Source organism: Helianthus annuus, chromosome 13, assembly GCF_002127325.2.
Source record: "Helianthus annuus cultivar XRQ/B chromosome 13, HanXRQr2.0-SUNRISE, whole genome shotgun sequence".
NCBI lineage: Eukaryota > Viridiplantae > Streptophyta > Magnoliopsida > Asterales > Asteraceae > Helianthus > Helianthus annuus.
The window spans coordinates 149,363,119-149,385,363 of record NC_035445.2 but is presented as its reverse complement, the minus strand read 5'-3'; the positions used below and the strand labels follow the sequence as shown (position 1 = coordinate 149,385,363).

Below are 22,245 nucleotides of genomic sequence, written 5' to 3'. Positions count from 1 at the left end.
CACCAACACTGACTTGACCTAAGATCTGCGTGTTGCGTCGAACCTGTTAAACATGAAAAAATATAGGTAAAAAAGTTGAACCACACATGCACGTTGCGCCGTGTTAACTTGCAAAATTGAAACAAAACATAAAAAAGTTGAACCACACTCGTACGTTGCATCGTATTAACTCGAAAAATTTAGAACTATACGTAAACCAAAAATTTGACAAAGATGAAAAATATAAGTGACAAAAGTTATGAAGTTAAATTCAAAATAATGAAGAGTTTTGGGTAAAAGTTAAAAAAAATATGTAGGATTAAAATTGCAAAAGGTAAAAACCTTTGGATTAAAAATAAAAAATCAAGTTTTTTTTTTAGAAAAAACCCCAAAGCACAATGTACAAGCTCCAATGCATATTTTTGTTGCTTATTTAGAGTAATAAAATAACAAAGGGGATAGCGGTTTGGGTCATGACCACACCCTTAGGGTAGTGGTTTTGGATGGTGGATTAGAGGTGGGTGACATGACGCCTATGTAGAGTGTCATGACCACACCTTTTAGCCATCAGAAGGTGTACACCTTTTACGTAGATTGAAATGAATTACGATTACAAGATTTCCAAAAATAAAAATACGAATACATTCTTCTAAATAAGGAAAGTACAAAATATGAAGCGTTACATAAGTCACCTTATAGATGAGATTAACATAGTTAAATCAATGATTGTTATCTATGTAACTCCACTAGAATAGCAGATTGGAAGTAAAAGAAAACCTAATCATGAAATAGACGCCAAGAGGTGCATTATGAGGGAATAGCTTATTGATGCACGTATGTGGTGTATAAGCCTGGTAACAAGGGGGATAGAAGAAAGGTTGGTCGACTAATATAAGACTTGTGCAATTGAGAACCAATAACCTTGATAAGCTTCCTCCACCACTTGATATATCTAAAGAAACTATCATAGGCCCAAAGAAAAGGGGAAAAACAAAGATTGAACCAGCTGAGTTTAATCTTTAAGCAATCTTTCATTACAACCCTAGGCTTATGCAATAATATATTGCAAAGCTAAAATAAGACACTAGGTTAATTCATTAGGCAAATGACTGTACTTATGAAGAAAAGTACTTAATTGCAGAGACCATGGCAAATAGAACTCACTACTTTCAATCAAGTGACGACACGTAAAGGGTACATAAACTGAAGACAAAGTAAATGCACATGACATCCTTGGGTACAACATGTCACGGCCCCCGTACCCGGTTTGACCCCGGTCCAGGAGCCGCGGGACAGAAAACCCGTGGTATTTATGTTTACATCGGAAGTCTTTAACAGGATCGTTTTAAACTTGAAAATGCCCGAGTATTATGTATTTACATTTCGGGATAAACCCCGTAATTTACAGCAGAGGAATTTCATAATTCCTTTATTTTACAAAACATGTTTATTTATTTATTCGAGCTACTACTTTAAGCTTTGGAGTGCTCCTGAGCACTTGCACTTGATTCAAAGTAGGTCACCTGAAACATGTTGTAAAAATATTTTGTCAGCGGGGAAATACTAAGTGAATCATTCATTTTTAAATAAAATGACACGTTGTTATAATTTACAGTATTAAGGGAGATTACAATGTTTCTATCAACCAATTACCCACAGTATTTGTCACTCGATCGGATCTGTGACTATGGTCATACCACTATTGGGTCCTGTCACCCAATACTGACGAGTATCACAAATTTTAGGCTCGCCCACCTAAAGTGACAAAACAACAGTAATGTGCACAATACCCCACATACCGGCTGTAAATTGGTGATTACATAAACTTAATCCCTGTAATTATAACTTTGGAAAATAATTTGAGGTATTGTAAACTAGTTGATAAAAAGAGAATGACTCACATTGCAAGTTTAACGGGCAGAGCCTTAGCCTACTGATTAGCCTGATTAACCTAATTCAAATAACAATGCACACGAAAACTAGGTCAGTAACTAATACAGCATTTACGATAACTCACGAGATACAACCCTCACAACGAATGACAAAGTGCGATGCTTAAATATCCAGCGGATTTGCAACGAATGACAGAGTATAGCCCGGATTTGGGCGACACCCGAACATCCTGTCAGAATCACGACGAATAACAAAGTATAACCCTAATGCGGGCAGCACTTAAACATCCCGTTGGATAGTTTCAATCGATCGGATATTTAACCGTAGCAGCGATCGAGTTATTACCCTGTTTATCGCGGCATCATTTCGTGTTTCGTGTGTGTTTTGTAGTAATCTATGTATAACTCAGTGCATGAAGCGAGTTTTAACGTCAAAACAAGCAATCTGATCAAGTCCCAAGCCCCCTATTTATAATGGAATTTTGAACCTCCCGCGAGTCGCGGAAGGTGCTTCCGTTTCTGTCGCGTATCGCGGGGCATACCCCCTAGCCTAGGGTAGCCTCGTGTCTTGGGTAGCCTTGGTGAGTCGACATACAACTAAATTTCGATTTAGACAGCGAGTTTTGGAGATAAATATCGATTAGGGTTTAACCCCCCTTGAGTTTTAGGGGCCCTGATCCTGATTCTGAAAGTTCTGAAATTTTTAGGGTTTATGCAGAATTACTCGGGTTTCTCAATTAAGGTTTTCTATTAGACAGATAAAATAATAATGCATAGTTTCAGATGAGAGTTGTTACATCCTCCCCACCTTAATAAAAATCTCGTCCTCGAGATTTAGTGGAATAAATGATGATATTTTCGCTTTATTTCTGATTCCAGTTCCCAAGTGTACTCGGGTCTTCTCTTCGAGTCCCATTTGACTTTGACTAACACAAGTCGTTTGCGTTTGAGAAACTTGACTTTTCTGTCCTCTATCTGTAGGGGTTTTTCTACGAATTTCAGTTTTTCGTTCACCTCTACATCTTGAAGAGGTATTACCAGAGATTCGTCAGATAGACATTTCTTGAGGTTGGATACATGAAACACATCTTGTACCCCAGCTAACTCTTCTGGTAGTTGTAAACGGTAAACAACTGGTCCTATTCGTTGGATTACTTGGAATGGTCCTATGTATCTTGGACTTAGCTTTCCTTTCTTTCCGAATCGTACCACTCCTTTCCATGGTGAAACTTTCAGGAGTACCTTGTCTCTGACTTGAAATTCGAGCGGCTTGCGACGATTGTCTGCATAACTCTTCTGGTGATCTCGAGCTGTCTTTAGTCTTTCTTTGATCTGAGTTATTTTATCCGTGGTTTCTTGCACAATTTCAAGTCCTGATAATTGTCTTTCTCCTATTTCTGCCCAACAAACCGGAGTTCTACACTTTCATCCGTACAATGCTTCGAACGGGGCAACTTCGATGCTCGAATGATAACTGTTGTTGTAGGAGAATTCAATTAAGGGTAAATGATCATCCCAATTTCCACCAAAATCTATTACACATGCCCTGAGCATGTCTTCCAAAGTTTGAATGGTTCTTTCACTTTGTCCGTCTGTTTGGGGATGATAAGCTGTACTTAAATTTAATCGAGTACCCATGGCTTCTTGGAAACTTGTCCAGAAGCGCGAGGTGAAACGACTATCCCTATCCGATACGATAGAGAGTGGAACTCCATGTAGGGATACTATTTCATCTGCGTATAATTTTGCTAATCTTGCCATGCTGAAAGTTTCTTTCATGGGTAGGAAATGAGCTGACTTGGTTAATCGATCTACAATTACCCAAATGGCATCATTACCTTTTCTGGTTTTGGGCAACTTAGTAACAAAATCCATAGTTATTAGTTCTCATTTCCAAACAGGCATTTCTAACTGTTGAAGTAACCCTGAAGGTTTCTGGTGTTCTGCCTTAACTTGTGAATAAGTAAGACACTTAGATACATAACTAACTATATCCTTTTTCATACCTATCCACCATAAATTTTTTCTTAAATCTCGATACATCTTATTATTTCCAGGATGCATGGTATATCTAGATTTATGGGCTTCTTCTAAAATCTTATTTCTTAAATCTCCTTGCTTAGGTACCCAAATCCTTTTCTTGTGGAATCTCCAAATTCCATCACTTCCTTATTCCAATTCTTTTGTTCGTCCTTTCATTCCTTCAGCATCATCCTTGATTACTGTGGTTTGAACACTCTTTAATTGTTCCATTAAATCTAACTGTAGATTTAATCTAAGGGCACGAACTCGCTTTTGTTTTTCATGGTACTTACGACTTAAGGCATCTGCAACTACATTTGCCTTTCCCTCGTGATATTGAATATCACAGTCGTAATCGCTTAGAATTTCCATCCATCTTCTTTGTCTCATGTTTAATTCTTTTTGCCCAAATATGTACCTTAAGCTTTTGTGATCCGTATAGACAGTAAACTTACTTCCATACAGATAATGTCTCCAAATCTTAAGGGCAAAAATTACCGCTCCTAATTCTAAGTCATGAGTCGTGTAGTTTTCTTCGTGTTTTTTCAATTGTCTTGAGGCATACGCAATTACCTTTTTGCATTGCATTAACACACATCCTAATCCTAGCATAGAAGCATCACAGTAAACTTCAAAATCTTCTGTTCCATCTGGTAATGCTAAGATTGGGGCATTTGTTAACTTTTTCTTTAAAATTCTAAAAGCCTATTCCTGTCTCGGTCCCCATTCAAATTTTACGGCTTTACAGGTTAGCTTGGTTAATGGCACGGCTATCTTAGAAAAATCTTTAATAAAGCGCCTATAATATCCAGCTAATCCTAGAAAACTTCTAACTTCCGTTGTGATTGCGGGGCCTTCCATTTGGTGATTGCTTCAATTTTGGAGGGATCTACGTGAATACCTTCGTGATTCACCATGTGTCCTAAGAATTGCACTTCTTGAAGCCAGAATTCACACTTCGAGAATTTGGCATAAAGCTTTTCTTTTCTTAACAAAGTTAAGAGTGCATGTAGGTGCTCACAAGTTCCTCCTGACTTTTGGAGTAAATAAGTATATCGTCGATGAAAACGATCACAAATTTATCCAAGTACGGTTTACAGATTCTATTCATCATGTCCATAAATGTTGCTGGGGCATTTGTTAATCCGAAGGGCATGACTATAAACTCGTAATGTCCATACCTAGTTCTGAAAGCAGTTTTAGGTATGTCTTCTTCTTGTACCTTCAATTGATGATATCCGGAGCGCAAGTCTATCTTAGAAAAATACCTAGCTCCTTGCAATTGATCAAAAATATCATCAATCCTAGGTAATGGGTATCGATTCTTAATTGTAACTTTGTTTAATTCCCTATAGTCGATACACATTCTCATTGATCCGTCTTTCTTCTTTACAAACAACACCGGAGCTCCCCATGGAGAGGAACTTGGTCGTATAAACCCTTTACTTAGTAATTCATCTAACTGTTTCTTTAATTCTAACATTTAAGTAGGTGCTAACCGATAGGGTGCCTTAGCTATCGGTACAGTTCCTGGAATTAGATGAATTCTAAATTCTACCTCCCTATCGGGTGGTAATCCTGGTAGGTCTTCTGGAAAACATCTGGGTATTTGGATACTATCGGAATATCCTCCAGTTTCTTACTTTTGTCATTAATAACTACCGAAACCATATATATACTATTCCTTGTTTTCTTGAATAACTGGCCAACTTCATTACTGAAATAAATTTCAGTGGCTTTTGTGGCTTATCTCCGGTAATTATTACTAATTCTCCTGTGGGTGTATGGATTTCTATGGAATTTTTATCACAGAGAATTCGAGCATGGTTGGCTATTAACGAATCCATTCCTAACACGGCATCGAATCCGGCTAAATTCATGGGTAGCAAGTTCGCAGAAAATTTATGGCCTAAAAGTTCTATCTTCCCTTCTTGCAAAACTTTATTTATTTTAACAGAATTCCCATCTGTCGTTTCGACTGTAAAAATCTGCCTAAGGTTGGTTAATGGTAAATTAAGGGCTTGGCAGAATGAAGTATTTATAAAACTTTGGTTTGCACCAGAGTCAAATAATACTTTTGCATAAACGTCGTGAACTAAAAACGTACCAGCTATAACATCAGGAATTAGTTCGGCTTCCTGAGTAGTCAATTGGAAGGCTCTAGCGTTCTTCTTGGTAGTTCCTTCAGCTGGTTTAGCCTTGTTGTCTGCTGGTTTGACTAATTTAGGGCAATATGGCTTATAATGCCCAGTTTCTCCACAATTGAAGCAGACTGTGGTTTTCTTTCTGCAATTCTCTTCACGATGTCCTACAACTTTGCAAAAGTTGCAGATTTCCCTACATCTTCCAAAATGCTTCTTCTTACAATTTTTGCAATATGGCGGAACAGAAAGTGGCCCTGTTCCCCTTCTCTTAAAATTGCTACTATTACCCACACGAAATCCTTGGGAAATTTTCTGGGCCAAATCCTTCTTTCTATTTTCTTCTCGAGTGTGTACCGGTCCGTCAGTTAAGGTGTTGGCTAACTCTATTGCATCGTCAATCGTGCGAGGTCTCGCGGCTTTGACAATGTCACGAATCTCGCTAATCAAACCCCAGATATAGCGAGAAATAAGTACCGGTTCCGGCGAAGCTAGAGTAGGTACAATCCTGGCGTATTCAAGGAATTTTGAAGTATACCCTTGACAGTCCACATCCACCATTCGGTGGCTTAGGAATTTGTTCGCCATTTGTTCTTTTTCATATTCAGGACAAAATTTTCTTTCTATCAATTGCTTGAATTCTTCCCAACTCATGGCATAAACCATGTCACTTCCTTTAGCTTGTAATACAGTGTTCCACCATTCTAACGCTTCTTCCTTGAAAAGGTGCGAGGCGTACATGACCTTATCTTCCTCAGCACATTTACTTATTTTGATCACTGCCTCGGTTTTCTCCAACCAACGTAGTGCCGCAGTCGCCCCTTCGTTGCCTGCAAATTCTACAAGTTTACAGGCAAGGAATTCTTTGTAAGTGCAACCAGGTGTTGCAGCTTTCATCCTTTTATGTATCGGGTAGTGAATTCTGTTATTATTATTACCGCCTCCATTGATGCTATTATTGGCAGTATCGTCGTGCGTACGTTTACTAGGGTGAGCTTGCGAAGGCTCAACAGGACTTTTTACCGCAGCGACGATAGCTGGGATAGCATTAACTATTCCTTGAGCAATGATATTTTCTATGTCTTGCCGATTTAGGAAGTGATCCTCGTTATTATGTTCTGACTGATTAACTTCATTAACTGGTTCATTTACAGCGTGTTCCATCTGGACGTATATGAACTATTATTTAGTACAAATACTTGGGTACATTGTACAATCAAACTTTATTTAAAGTAGCAAACACACAAACTTATAGATCTATTACAACTGAAATTCAAAAACAGACTACTATTTTAACTATGACAATTACACCCTGCATTTATTTTATTTCCTCGGACTTATTTATTTATCATGGTTGCTTTTGGTTTGGCCCCCTAATCTAAATCACGGATCAAGGTTCACTGCAGTAGTGGCTAACATATAAAGGTCTGACCATTTTTCATCTAATTCGTCTTCCCATGGCGGGTTTTTACCTATTTCCTTATTAACTACCACTTCTTTTAAATTGGACATTCCTACTTTTTCTTGGCTTTTTCTAATAATCCAATCTCTCTTCTTGGGAGTAAGTGGGTTTTCATAGGATGCTTTACGAATAAATATTCCTTCACTAGTGTTCACTGAATATCTTGAGGAATTTGGTTGGGAAGAGGTTTTCTTAGTCTTTTGGGCATTGTCTAGTTGATGGTAAATATCCGAAAGCTTTTGCTTACCCATTCTGTATATTAACAAATAGTCAAATAGTCAATTAACATGAAAAGACAATTAAAGAAACAAATAATCACACAACATGTACAGCCAAAACTGTCGACCTTGCGACTATTCGATTTTTGTATATTTTTAATACTATGCTTCCGTACACACTGATTATATTACAAGGTTTTATTTTTAGACTATTTTACAAGATTTATATTTTACTATTCTTATTATACATTACAACCACACCACCATCGGCACTTCCTGTTAACTAGCTTTTCAGAAACGACGTTCCCTCTCGTTGTATTTCCAGGAGATCTGCTCTCCTACCTCCCGAATCCTATTTCCTGCATCCACCAACTCCTCGCCGTAGCGGCGGAGTTCAGCTAAGTTTTCATTACTCATTGGTGGGTTTGGTATAGGTTCCGGGTCGAATTAAGGGAGAAAAGTGTTAGGGCTATTCATGATGTTCTGAAATTGTCGGACTCTAAAATATAACTGTTGATATTGGAAAGTCAAAACTCTATGTTAAAGACCAACACTTTGCACACAAAATAAAGATTTGACTTTTGAAAGTCAAACTGTTGCGTTCCCCATAAGGTATATCTACTGGTTTGTTGCTGCTAAAGAAATGTTATTGAAGCCTATAAGAGCTGGTTAGTGAAACTGCTGGAAGGCATGTGATGTGCTAAAAGTGGTCAAATAAAAATAAACTAAATTAACCTAGCCTAGACATTCTAAGCTTTAAATTTACAAACTTAGACTCGATCTAAACCTAAACCACACAACAGGCAAATGTACCGATCAATGCAGTATATAGCTAAAGTACGTCTGAGTATCGAACCCACGAGACTCTCTAATTACGTTAACTAACTCTATCTAGACCGAAACTGACACGAACACGACACTAACCATATTTATATTTGAGGGGGGGGGGGGGTCTAAATATCCTAAAATTGCAAATTAAATTAAATTAATTAACTAAAATTAACGAATCACAAATTAACTTGGGTTTTAATCAATTCATGGAAACGACTGCCTAGACTGGATTCCTGGTTTATTATAGTAATGACTTATTATGTTTATTAATTATTATGGAACCGGGATCTTTATATTTTAAACCTATCGAGACACCGAACAAGACACTCGACCCTTCTCAAGGAGACACTTATGGAACTCTAAATAGGTTGTTATGATTACCGATTACTAGACTCCTTAACAGGTTATCTAGGTTTACAAAAGTACCCTAATACAATTCACTCCCTCACGGGTTATAAACCTAGGATAAGTTTGGAATTTTAGTTTAACTTGTAAGACAACTATCACTAAGGAAACTAGTTCAGACTCCTTACGAAGACCCTACCTAGCAATTTAATGATGAAGACCTAATAATAATTCCGTACCTCACAACTATTGAAATTAGTAGAACACTTTAATCTATTAAATTATCAATTATTACTTCTAAGGTGTATTGCGCAATTAACCCTAAAAATTATAAAATTAATTTATAACCTAGCATGAATCTATTACATGAAAGACATCCACCAAGACTAACATGAAGCAACAAAAGACAATAAAACAACTTAAAGCATGCATATACATTAAACCGATAAACCAAACCGACTACTTTTGTAAAAATTCATAAATAATTAATTAAACATAATAAAGAGGATAACTTTATAAATCCATTATCACAGTAACAGGAAATTAGCCAACAATAGTCATAGAAAGCATAAACATGGAAGAAGTAATTTCAATTGCTAGAAACATCATTAAAAGAAGAGTTAATTACTATTTTCGACCCTGTGGTTTGTCAAAAATCACTATTTCAGTCCATTAGTTTAAAAATTGCAATTTCAGTCCTTGTGGTTTCACTTTCGTAACCATTTCAGTCCACCTTGTAACCATTTCAGTCCCTGTACTTAACAGAATAATGGGTTGAAATGGTTACGAAAGTGGAACCATAAGGACTGAAATGGTTACGAAAGTGAAACCACAGGGACTGAAATCGCAATTTTTAAACTAATGGACTGAAATAGTGATTTTTGACAAACCACAGGGACGAAAACAGTAATTAACTCTTAAAAGAATTAGAAACAAAGACGAAGAACCCGAATAATGCAAAGATGACCCAGATAACTTTCTCAGGTTCCAATCTTCAAACCGCAGCTTCCAGCCTTCAAAACCACTCCTAAAGTTGCAAACTTGCAGCTGATTTTCGTCTCCAACTAATGTAAATTCGTGATTAGGGTTCATTAGGGTTTAAAGATGTTAATATATGGTAAAACATAAGAATCCCAGTCCAATTATAATTCTGATACAAATTTGACCCCTTCGCGCTACGCGAAGGGGATGTGTCTTTCCTGTCGTGTCACGCGACGTCTCAAAGTCAACGAAGTCAATTCAATTCCTTCGCCGCATGCGGAGGCTTCTTCTAATTCTGTCGCGTAGCGCAACAGACATAAAAATCCCATGTTTTGTTCAGTTTCAACTCTCGATCATTTGTTCACGTCCTGGCACTTGGTTTTGGCACACTTTAGCTCGTTTTCCACTCTTTTCAGCTAATTTCACCAACCACGCTTTGCAAAACATAAACGAATCAAGTATACACATATTCTAAATATAAAACTTAAATAAACGACACGAAAACTATATAAACTTAACACCATAAATAGATTTATTTTGCAACACATTAAATATCCCCACACTTACTCTTTTTTCGTCCCCGAAAAAGACTTATGCAACAGAATCATAGTCAAACAAAAATCCGGGTTCAAAATTTAGATTACTTTAAAAAATATTAAAACTCGTATTAACCACGATTGCAAATATATTTATCCGCTTAAACCTAAACTCGGTTCCAAGCCCTTATCATGCAATTTATATTTAAATTTGGTCAATCTACATAGGGTCTCACACTAGAAGCCGCAGTTTCACCTAATCCCGCCTCAAGTTCATGAAACAAAAGGAACGAATCATTGGATTCTTTCCTAACCCTTTTATACCAAACTTAAGATAATTTAAACTCAATCTTATTATTATTATTATTTTTCTTCTTTTTCTGAGCACTAGACTTTGCATTACCTAACACAGAGACTGTCACAACCAGAGTCATCATCCCCGAGAGCGACAACGTGAGTGTCGGTAATTTTTCTGCATTTTTTTCTAACTTAACCTAGAGTCAATCTAAGCCAGAGTCACCATCCCCAACAAAGATTACATAGGTCTCGTTTTTTCAATCTAGCTCATTTATATTTTTTTTTCTCTTGATAAAAAATTCTAACAATTTAAGTTTATAACAACATTTCTTACACTATATTTGACGGTTTTGGCTTCCTACTTTTCATAGATGAGAACTCACTAGCCGACTAACAATTAAGGTATTTTAATATCAAAGGAACCTAGAAACCGGGTTGATCCTATTCACTAGGGGTGCAAACGAGCCGAGCCGAGCTCGAGCTCGGCCAGGCTCGAGCTCGAGCTTGATTAACTTATGAGAGCTCTGGCTCGAGCTCGGCTCGTTTGTATTTTATCAAGTTCGAGCTTGGCTCGGGCTCGGCTCGTTTATTATCTTTTAATTAGTATATTAAATAAAATAATATAAATAATAGACTTTTTAGGCTTGCGAGCTCCAAAGCTCGGGCTCAGGCTCGTTTACTAACTAAGCTTATTTTTAGTTTTGAGGTCGGCTTGTAAACAAGTTTAAATAAGCTCGACTCGACTCGGCTCGTTTACACTAAGGCTCGATAAGGCTCGACGAGTCTAACGAGCTTCACATGTGAGGCTCGAGCTCGGGCTCGATAAACAAACGAGCTTTGTTTTGAGGCTCAAGCTCGGCTCGGGCTCGATAAGGCTTGGCTCGTTTCGAGCTTTTTCTCGAGCCGATTTCGAGTAGCTCGCGAGCCGCTCGGCTCGTTTGCACCCCTTCTATTCACATATCCCAAACTAGACACAAGCTTAACTTTACTCTTATATTATTATTATTTGAAAACCAAATACGCTTGACTCATCATTTTCTGTTTTTATTTGCAAAACTTCTTAAACGGGAACATTTTCTATTTTCTTATTTTTTTGGATTTTTATTTTTTTTGTATTTTTCAAAAATAATGACTCAAAAGACTAAAAAACTAAGACCTAAACGATAGTTTCCCATCACCACACTTAAACTCTACATTGCCCTCAACGTAGGATGTAAACCGACTCAAAAAACTAAAATAAATAAGAAATAAAAAGACTAAGGGCAAAAAATGGAAAGGACTTAGCTGGTTTTAAAACGCGTAAGCTTTTGAAAACTCTCGTCCAATCTAGCTCGATCGTGTAACATTTCATTCGCGATCAACTATGACTCTGACTGGTATACTTGGCAAATGTCTTGAAATTTGATAAACAACTCCAAAATCACAAGATTGCTTACGAATAATATGATTTAAGGGAAATGATCAAATAGAAAGTTTATTTTGGCTAAGAAGTGTAGAAAGCAATAGGATTAGGACATGTGGCAACATTTAAAATAAAGGAAAGGGGTATTTTAGTCAATCCAACCTTTTCTTCTTTCTTTTCAAAACCCAGTAACTTCAAAGTCCACCATTTTCAAAACCCACCATCTTCAACCATTTCTTCACTTTCTATCTCAATAATCACTACATTATAGTGCGGTTTTCATCACCAATCAATGATTCAAACACCCGATCAACGTGTTCTTCAGCTTTTTGAAGAAAACCAGTTTAATTTCATACAAAATCTCGTTTTTTCCGATGATTTTGAAGATAATCACTCGATCCGTTCGATTCGAGCACTGATAAGTGTTTCAATCATTCAAAATTCGTCAATTGTTGAAGAAATCACTTCGATCCATGTAAGAAATTCTTTAATTTCATTTTTATGATCTGGTTTTTTGATTTAGTCATTGCGTTTTATGATCTTGGCTGGGATCCGGGGGCAGCGCCCCTGGTAGCGGGGTTCCAGGGGCGGCAGCCCCTGGCGGGGTCTAAGGGGCAGAGCCCCTGGCTGGGGTTGAAAAATGCATCAGAAAAAACTAATTTTCTGTAAATTGCCTCTGGAAAACTGCATTGGTTCAGACAGTTCACAGCACAGACAAAACTATTGTCATGGTTCAATGCGTTTTAGAGATAACACTTTCTTTGGTGTTTTTAGGCAATTGCGTTTTAGAACTAAAACATTTTATGTGTTTTCTGGACATTGCGTTTTAGAAAAACACATTCTTGAAGTGTTTTTGGTGCATTGCGTTTTAGGTAAAACACTTTTTTATGTGTTTTCAGTCCATTGCGTTTTAGAAAACAGATATTTTAAGTGTTTTATAGCCATTGCGTTTTACAAATAAGACATTTCTTTGTGTTTTTTGTGCATTGCGTTTTAGGTAAAAACACATTTTTATGTGTTTTCAGTCAATTGCGTTTTAGCAATAAGACATTTGTTTGTGTTTTTGGTGCATTGCGTTTTAGGTAAAACACATTTTTATGTGTTTTTAGTCCATTGCGTTTTAGAAAGTATATTTTCTTTTGAGTTTTTAGGCTACTGCGTTTTAGAAATAAGACATTTCTTTGTGTTTTATGACCATTGCGTTTTACAAATAAGTCATTTCTTTGTGTTTTTTGTGCATTGCGTTTTAGAAAAATGTCATTTTTTAGGTTTTTTTTCATTGCGTTTTACGTAACTGGGGTTTTTCTATTGCGTTTTACGCAACTGGGTTTTTTTTTTTTTTTTTTTTTTTTTTGAAAATAAAGCAATAGTATACTCGTTTTAAAGATAAAAAAACGCTCGTTTTTTTTGGTGCAATTTTTATAAAAAAATAATATCGTATGAAAGAGTTATTAACGTTTAAAAAATGGGGGGAGAATTGGAGGAGATGGAAACTATTGGCTTGGATTGACTAAAATGCCTCTAAACAAACTCACGCGTCTCTTTTCTTCCCTTCAATTTCTCCGATTTAATCTTAGCCCTTGATTAACTAAATGGATGGTCAAAATACCTTTTTAGCATTCCTAGCCAAATAAAGTTACTATTATATCTCGACAAAAAGTAACAAAAAGTAAAGCACTATCCACTCGACACAAAAGTGTCTCGAAACCTCTAGTTTGAATCTATTGTTGTTTAAGGAAAAGGAAGTTACATAGCAATGAGAAAAACGCGTGTAATTTAATACGTCACCCACCCCAACCCCCACCTGCATAAACATTCTTCAAACCAAAATCCTCACAAATTCTATATCTAAACCGTCGCCACCTGCAACAAAATCTCCACAAATCTTTCACTCAACCGATCACAACTCCACACACAAACAAAGATGAATCCCGAATAGTACGTTCATCTATTCATATACTCCAATTGTCAACTCAATTTCGCTTTTTTATATTGTTATTTATGTGGTTCTACTAGATCTGTGCTTGCTTGATCGGTTAGTATGCTCAATTTGTTGGTTGGGTTTAACTCATGATGATTTAGGGTTTTACTGGTGTTTTATAAATCGGGGTTTTGTACGATCTGTTTGATTAATTGTTGAATTGATGTTGTAAGGATTGATCTGAGTAACGTTGATTTGATTTGTTTTGAGTTTTGATTTGGATCTTTGAGTAGGACCGTTGAATTAAGGGTTTTATTGGTGCTTATGTTTATGTGAAGGGTTTTTTTTTTTTTTTTTTTTTTTTTTTTTTTTTTTTGTGGTGGGAGGTTGAAACAAATAATTAGTTTGATATTTTTTGTGGGTGGTTGAAATTATAATTATTTATTTATTATTATTTTTTTTGTGGAGGTTGAAGTTATTATCTTGAAAGTGGAAGATTTGATATTAAACGGAGACTTAGATGTGGTTTTAATGAATTGTAACTTTGGCTGTTTGTTTACCTCTTAATGTGGCTCTTAATGGTTCAGACCTCTTACTGGTTCAACACTTAATGGTTCAGACTGTTTGTTTCACGAGCAGATGTCTGAATGGTTCAGACATTTGCCTCTGAATGGTTGAGCAATATACAGAGTCTGAATGGTTAAACCTCTAATCTGAATTGGTCAGACATTTGCCTCTGAACGGTTAGCATTAATATACAGGCTCTTAATGGTTCAGACTTCTTACTGATTCAGCACTTAATGATTCAGATCTCTTACTGGTTCAGCACTTAACCATTCAGATATTACCAAACAGCCAGTTGAATAGTGAATGGTGTTTGTGTCACTGGTTGATTACAAGAGAGAAGAGAGATTGACTTTCAAGATGCATTATTTTTATTCTAGGGTTGTATTTTAAGTTTTGAAGTTTAATGGGATGCTTTTGGAGTTTTAGATTTCTCTTCAAGGTAAAACTGATGATGGTTATAGTTATTTGGGAGTTTTGCAAGTGCTAGGTTTGGCGGGTTCGGCTCGGTGGGTTGAAATTGATGAACCTAAAAATGCCAAAAAGAGTTGAAACCATCACGAATAGACACTTGCTTTACATAGCCCATGTAACACTAAACATACAAAGCCATTCGATTATGTTACACAGACAGATGTGCTTACAAGCTCAAAGATCCAAATGAAAATTCAAAACAAATCAAATAAGCGTTACTTCAAGCGTTAGAATTAAGTAATAAGGATTTTTACGGTTTTATTGGTGAAGCTTCTTCTTTTTTTTTGTGGGAGGTTGAAATTGTTATTTTGAAAGTGAAAGTTTTGATATTAAACGGACCTAGGGGCTGTTTGTTTACCTCTTAATGAGGCTCTTAATAGTTCAGGCCTCTTATTGGTTCAATACTTAATGGTTCAGATGTTTCACGAACAAATGTCTGAATGGTTCAGACATTTGCCTCTGAATGGTTAAGCATTATACAGAGTTTGAATGATTAAGACCTCTAATCTGAATTGGTCAGACATTTGCCTCTGAACGGTTAAGCATTATACAGGCTCTTAATGGTTCAGACCTCTTATTTGTTCAGCACTTAATGGTTCAGACCTCTTACTGGTTCAGCACTTAATGATTCAGACCTCTTACTGGTTCAGCACTTAACTATTCAGATGTTGCCAAACAGCCCCCCAGATGAGACTTTAATGGACGGTGTCTTTGTGACTGGTTGGTTATAAGCGAGATTCACTTTCAAGATGCATTAACTTTTATTTGTTTTCTGCGGTGGATTTTAAGATTGAATTTATGGGATGGTTTTGAATTTTTAGATATTTCTTCAAGATGTAAAATTGATGATAGTTATAGTTATTTGGGAGTTTTGTAAGTTGTAAACGAGTTGGTGGGTTGAACTTATAAAACATATATTTTTATCCTACTTTTAAACGGGTCAACTTGTGAAATTTTAGTACCCCCGAGCACGACCTTCTAGAAAGTCAACTCAAACTCGGCTTTTTTATCGAACATGTTACACTGCCCAACCCAAGCCTTGATTATTTTCGCATCGCGTCAAAAATTGTCACCCTAAATTTATATTACTATAAGATGAATGATAGCATTAAACATTGCGTTTATATATTTTGATGATTCATTGTATGTATTAGTTTTTGGGTTGTCAAGTTTAATAGTTTTTTTTTTCTCTTGCAGCGACTATCTGTTCAAGCTTTTACTCATTGGAGATTCAGGAGTTGGAAAATCATGTCTCCTATTGCGTTTTGCTGTAAGTTTATTTAATAATCTCTCTGCTTTTTAAATAAACTTAGTACACTTACATAATTAAAACATACAGTCAGATGTGCATGCTTATCGTATCGTTTGTCATACTTCTTTTTAACTGCAGGATGATTCGTACTTGGAAAGTTACATTAGCACCATTGGGGTTGACTTTGTAAGCGATTCTCAATTGACCTTTTAGTTTGACTTAGACCAGAACCAGATTGCTATTTAAGAGGATCGTTATTTTACCAGTTTTCGACTTTCGTATTTATTTTGTAGAAAATTCGCACTGTGGAACAAGATGGCAAAACAATTAAGCTTCAAATTGTAAGCTTCTAACTCTAATTCTTTGTAGAAAGTTTCACATTATGTTTGTGTTTGTATATTGCATTTACTAGGTCAGAATCCACGAGTTGAAAAAAAAAACTATATATTATACGCGTTGAATAAATTATAATGTCATCATTTAACACATACAGTCGTGAAAATATGCCTATAAAAATGAACTTTGATGTGACATTTATAACTATGGTTATGTTAATTTTTAAATATTTTTTTTCACGGTGTATTAACTTTTTTATATGTAATTGATAAATGTTAATTCAACAGTGGGCTTACTCCTTTAAATATCATTTTAACACAGTTAAGCTAACTTAAATTACAATTATAAATATACATATAAAGAATTAAGGACTAAAATTTTGATTTATTTAATACCACCTACCTTTTTTTTTATTTTATTTTTATAATTTGACATATTATTACTATTCAAACCATCCAGCCACATGAAATATTTGACCTTTTTTGTAAATCACTTATAAAAAACTATTATCATTCTTCCTTTTTATAATATTTTAACAAACATAATTTTGAATTTGGTGATATTTGAAGACTTAAATATAAGTTTTGAAGTTAAAGAAATAAGTTTATTTAGAAAATTCATAATTAATTTCTTATTAAATTCACTTGTTAATGAATATAATAACTATTAATAATTAAATAATAATGTTCCATAATTACGTTGAAGAGAAGAGGGAAAACCAAAAATTAGATGGCCTATAATGGTGACAAGTGTCCCCTAACATTTTCTTTTATTATATAGTATATATATACATATCATCATCATCATACTCGGTAAATCCCACCAATAGCAAAGCAAAGGTAGGGTCTGAGGAGGGTAAGATGTAGACAGCCTTACCTCTACCCCGTAGGAATAGAGAGGCTGCTTCCAGTGAGACCCACGGCTCGATAGTAGTTTTGCATCAAGCCTTGGACATAAGGCACATAACACTCAGCAATCGGGACAAAGACCGATTAGTGCATGTACCCTTTTGTCTTTCAGCTATCAACGCCACCACATGATGCATGATTAACCGTCCTCAACTTTTAACGTTATTTTCACGAAATTAGTAAAATAACGTTAAAATTAGTGCACTTTCACTTTTGCCCCCCGATGGCCCACACGTATATATATATATATATATATACGGTATATATACACATATTCATAGAAAAAAATTCATAGATCTTGTGGTCAGCATGCGGTCTTTTGTTTTCTGTGCTAATCGTTCTTGTGCGTACAGTGGGATACAGCTGGACAAGAACGTTTCAGGACCATCACTAGCAGCTACTATCGTGGAGCTCATGGCATTATTGTAAATTATCCAACTCGTCCTCTTTTCATCATTGTCGTATTAACAACACGCGCTATAAGAACTAATCCTTTCTTTTCTTGCAGGTTGTTTATGACGTGACAGATCAAGAGAGTTTCAACAACGTGAAACAATGGTTGAGTGAAATCGATCGTTACGCTAGTGAGAACGTAAACAAGCTTCTTGTCGGAAACAAATGCGATCTTACGTCTCAGAAAGCTGTTTCCTACGAAACAGGAAAGGTAATAACGTAAACGAGTTAACGATTGATGAGCACAGCAATTAAGTTAGATTAAAAATGGCGATAGTAAGCGTTAGTTTTTGCGTGCAGGCGTTTGCTGATGAGATCGGGATCCCGTTTCTCGAAACAAGTGCCAAGAATTCCACCAATGTCGAAGAGGCGTTTATGGCTATGACTGCTGAAATAAAAAACAGGTACTTATTGAGTTTACGGGTCAAAGAATGGGGTAATTATGGTCGACTTAAATTATGGCTATGACTGCTCAAATTAGACAACGGGTCAATTATGGTCGACTTAAATTATACAATGGGTCAAAACAGGCAACTTTTATCAAACTTTGTTTGTCTCCACCGCCTACATGTTATCACCAACACCACCGCCGCTACAATCTCCAGATTGATACCACCCGCCCTCCGGAGCGGGTTTGAAACGTAGATAAAAATCAGCAAATTGCGACCGTCTAGTCTGCGGCAGTATTCAAAAGTCACGGAAAAGTTATCGGTTCAGTTCGTAATGGTGTCGACAGTCGACACTCGTTATAGCCATAAAAATGAATATATGTGGCGGGTTCGAAATGTAATTGAAATAACCTACTTGCGATGGTACATATGGAAAATTTAGAAGAACATTACGTTGAGAAAAAAAACCTAAAAAGAAACCACAGAAATTAAGTAAAAGGAAAAAAAACTAAAAGTTGAGGGCCTAAATAGTAAATATAATAAAGTGCAAGGGTAAATAATGAAAATAAAAAAACCTTATTAAAGTTGAGAGGCTAAACATGTTATTATTAAAGTTGAGGGGTTAAAGATGTTTGATGTTGACAAAATAGCCTTTTAAAATGTAGAGTTAAATGCCATTTTAGTCCCTGTGGTTTAGGCCATTTTGCCAGTTTAGTCCAAATGTTTGAAATGTTGCCATTTTAGTCCAAATAGTTTTAAACGTTGCCATTTTAGTCCACTGGGTTAACTCCATCCCTTTATTTTGTTAACTAGAAGGGCATTTCAGTCATTTTATATGTACTTCTGTTAAAAGGGCAATTCGACCATATAAAATGATCTAATTACCCTTCTAGCTAACATAAAAAACGAACGGAGTTAACCCGGTGGACTAAAATGGCAACGTTTGAAACTATTTGGACTAAAATGACAACGTTTCAAACCTTTGGACTAAACTGGCAAAATGGCCCAAACCACATGGACTAAAATGGCATTTAACTCTAAAATATATAATAATGACCCATTTTGACCTGTCACAAACCCACCACACCTGTTTTACTAAGCTTATTATTTATATAAGGAAATATATACTTAAACTGAGATGTGATTATAACTAATTTGTTGTATGTATGATACAGGATGGCAAGCCAGCCGGCAATGAACAATGCTAGACCGCTAACTGTTGAAATCCGAGGTCAACCGGTCAACCAAAAGTCAGGATGCTGCTCTTCTTGAAGAGGGTAAGGATGTGGGTGGTCAACGTGTGTTAAGATATGCATTTTTGTTCACTCATACTTGTCGATGTGAAGAAGCCATTTCGTTGATCGCCAAACTTTTGTCATTCTTTTCGATGAATTCGGGGACCTTTTGTACAAAGTAGGATAAGACTGTTGAATGTGTATTATGTTATACTGTTTTGCTGTTTGCATTTCCTTTACATTTTAATGACATTTCAAGTGTGTTTAAGGTCTCAATGTTACAATATTATCTTTGTTTGACATTTCCATTTACACCAAAATGTTTAAATCTTGTGTTGAACTTCCATCTTATATTTATTCTTGATCTTTTATTGGATTGCTCGTCTAACACGACTTAGATGTTCATCTGATGGCAACGTTGGAGACCATTCACGAGAGTAAACAATATCGTCTAAAGATCTAGCGTGGCGGGAAGAAAATCAAGTGGGACCGGTGGGAACACCTTTCTGGGTGCCGCAGTACCACCCAAAAACCATACCGAGCAGGGGTTCCATCCCGAACAATTTCTTCATAGGTATCATACCTTATGATTCTCATTTTGTACCTTACCAAAAATGGTTTATGGATGAAAAAAGATGGATACCATGTGTTTAAGGATGGAGAAAAATCTCACACTTTTAACTTCCAACAATAAATATTGCAGGCCCATGGCCTCACGGTTTAGTCGCATTGGTAATTGTTCCTAGTGGCGAACCCATTACTTGTTTTTTTAGGGTATGATCGGAGGGTTTTACCATATTTTTAAGAGATACGAACATAATTTTTGTCTAAATAATACACTGATTTTTTTCAAGGTGGGCGCCCGCCACCCAACGGACCATAGTAGGTCAGCCGTCTTGGTATCCCCACAAATGTGGTGTAGGCTCAAATATGCAAGTATAAGTTGATTATGTGAGTAAAATATTGCTAGTAAATGTTGCAATTCTTAATAGACTTTTATGACCAACCATGAGCGGAATTGATGCAGGAGGATCATGAATCATGATTATCTCCTCATTTGAATTTTAAAGTTTTATTTGTTGCATCATCAATACAAATGAGTCTTAATATACAAAATGCCCTTATCATAGTGAAGGAAACTTTTTTTTTTGAATTTTTTCCCATACTCGTTAAAAATGATGTTTATTTGCAAAATGTTTTTTTTTTTTTTTTTAAGTAGTAGAGTAATTATAATTACTTTATATAATTACTCTATTAGTGTAAAATCACGATTTTTTTTTTGGATTCTGGGATTAAAATACATGATTAATAAGATGGGGAATTAAAATTCAAAAAAAAAAAAAAAATCCCTTTCACTTATCACATTAAGGGTATTTTGTACGTTAAAACCATTTATATAATAACTTACTTAACCCTTTCTTATTTGGGTTAACTTTTATTTATTTATCATCATCTCTAATTTGTTTAACTTGTTTAAATACGATTTCTTTTGTTTCGAATGAATTTTTATTAGTTATTGAAGTATTATTCTCTACAACCTTTGAGGTTAATTTGTAAGCTTTTATTTTCTTAACGAACACAAACAAAATCTTTGTTTGAGTCTATATATGTAAATAAAATTTGATTTAATTTATAAAGTTTGATTCAAACAGATTTGTAATTTAGAAAGATCTTAAGATCCAAAAAATTACAAAAAAAAAAAAAAATTATTATCATCCTAAACTTGTGCAAAAAGTTAGGGATAAAATATTATCGAATCACACATCATTAATTAATCCCCTCAAATAACCCTATAAATAAACAAAGTGCACACCCATTGATTTATTCATCACCCAAACAATTTTAGCAAATCAACTTATTCATTCACCATCTCCAAATTTTCCAACCCAATTTCCACCCAATCAAACCACCATGTCGTCGCAAAAAACCATCGTGTTGAAGACCTCCGACGGAGAAACCTTCGAGGTTGAGGAGTTGGTGGCGTTGGAATCGCAAACGATCAAACACATGATCGAAGATGACTGTGCCAACGCCACCATCCCCTTACCTAATGTCACTAGTAAGACCCTATCGATGGTTATCGAGTTCTGTAAGAAGCATGTCGAATCCACGAAGAGCGAGGACAAGAAGACCGCCGAAGAGGATCTTAAAGCGTTTGATTCCGAGTTTGTCAAAGTGGATCGAGACTCTCTTTTTGATTTAATTCTGGTGAGTGTCTTATTTTTTATTTATTTATTATTAATGTTAGGTGATTATGGTTATATGTTCATGGTATATATACTAATGTTTTGTGTGTGTATGTTTTTTTTTCTTTTTCAGGCTGCGAACTATCTTAACATCAAAAGCTTACTCGATCTGACGTGTCAAACGACGGCTGACATGATCAAGGGCAAGACTCCTGAAGAGATTCGCGAGATATTCAACATCAAGAATGACTTCACCCCTGAGGAAGAAGCGGAAGTTCGCCGCGAGAATGCATGGGCATTTGAGTAAAGATTCCTGACCCGAAATTGTCGATGTTTAAAGGATCAAGTTATTGTGTATGGAGTTTTCGTTAGTGTTTAGGAATTTTGAACCACTTATCTATAATTGATTTTGTTTCTTCAA

The 22,245-nt window shown here is 35.8% G+C and overlaps 2 protein-coding genes across 2 annotated transcripts; both read left to right on the top strand.

Annotated features, from left to right (window-relative positions):
• Positions 1–13,834: 13,834 nt before the first annotated feature.
• LOC110899669 (ras-related protein RABD2c) lies at positions 13,835–19,978 on the top strand. The gene is made up of 8 exons (XM_022146559.2): positions 13,835–14,044; positions 16,263–16,335; positions 16,456–16,503; positions 16,611–16,658; positions 17,915–17,986; positions 18,070–18,225; positions 18,315–18,418; positions 19,579–19,978. The coding sequence occupies exons 1-8, from the start codon at positions 14,031–14,033 to the stop codon at positions 19,673–19,675; spliced, it is 612 nt and encodes a 203-aa protein (XP_022002251.1). The 5' UTR covers positions 13,835–14,030; the 3' UTR covers positions 19,676–19,978.
• A 117-nt stretch (positions 19,979–20,095) lies between these two features.
• LOC110903361 (SKP1-like protein 1A) lies at positions 20,096–22,245 on the top strand. The gene is made up of 2 exons (XM_022149362.2): positions 20,096–21,846; positions 21,958–22,245. Exons 1-2 carry the CDS (start codon positions 21,550–21,552, stop codon positions 22,129–22,131), a joined length of 471 nt encoding a protein of 156 aa, XP_022005054.1. The 5' UTR covers positions 20,096–21,549; the 3' UTR covers positions 22,132–22,245.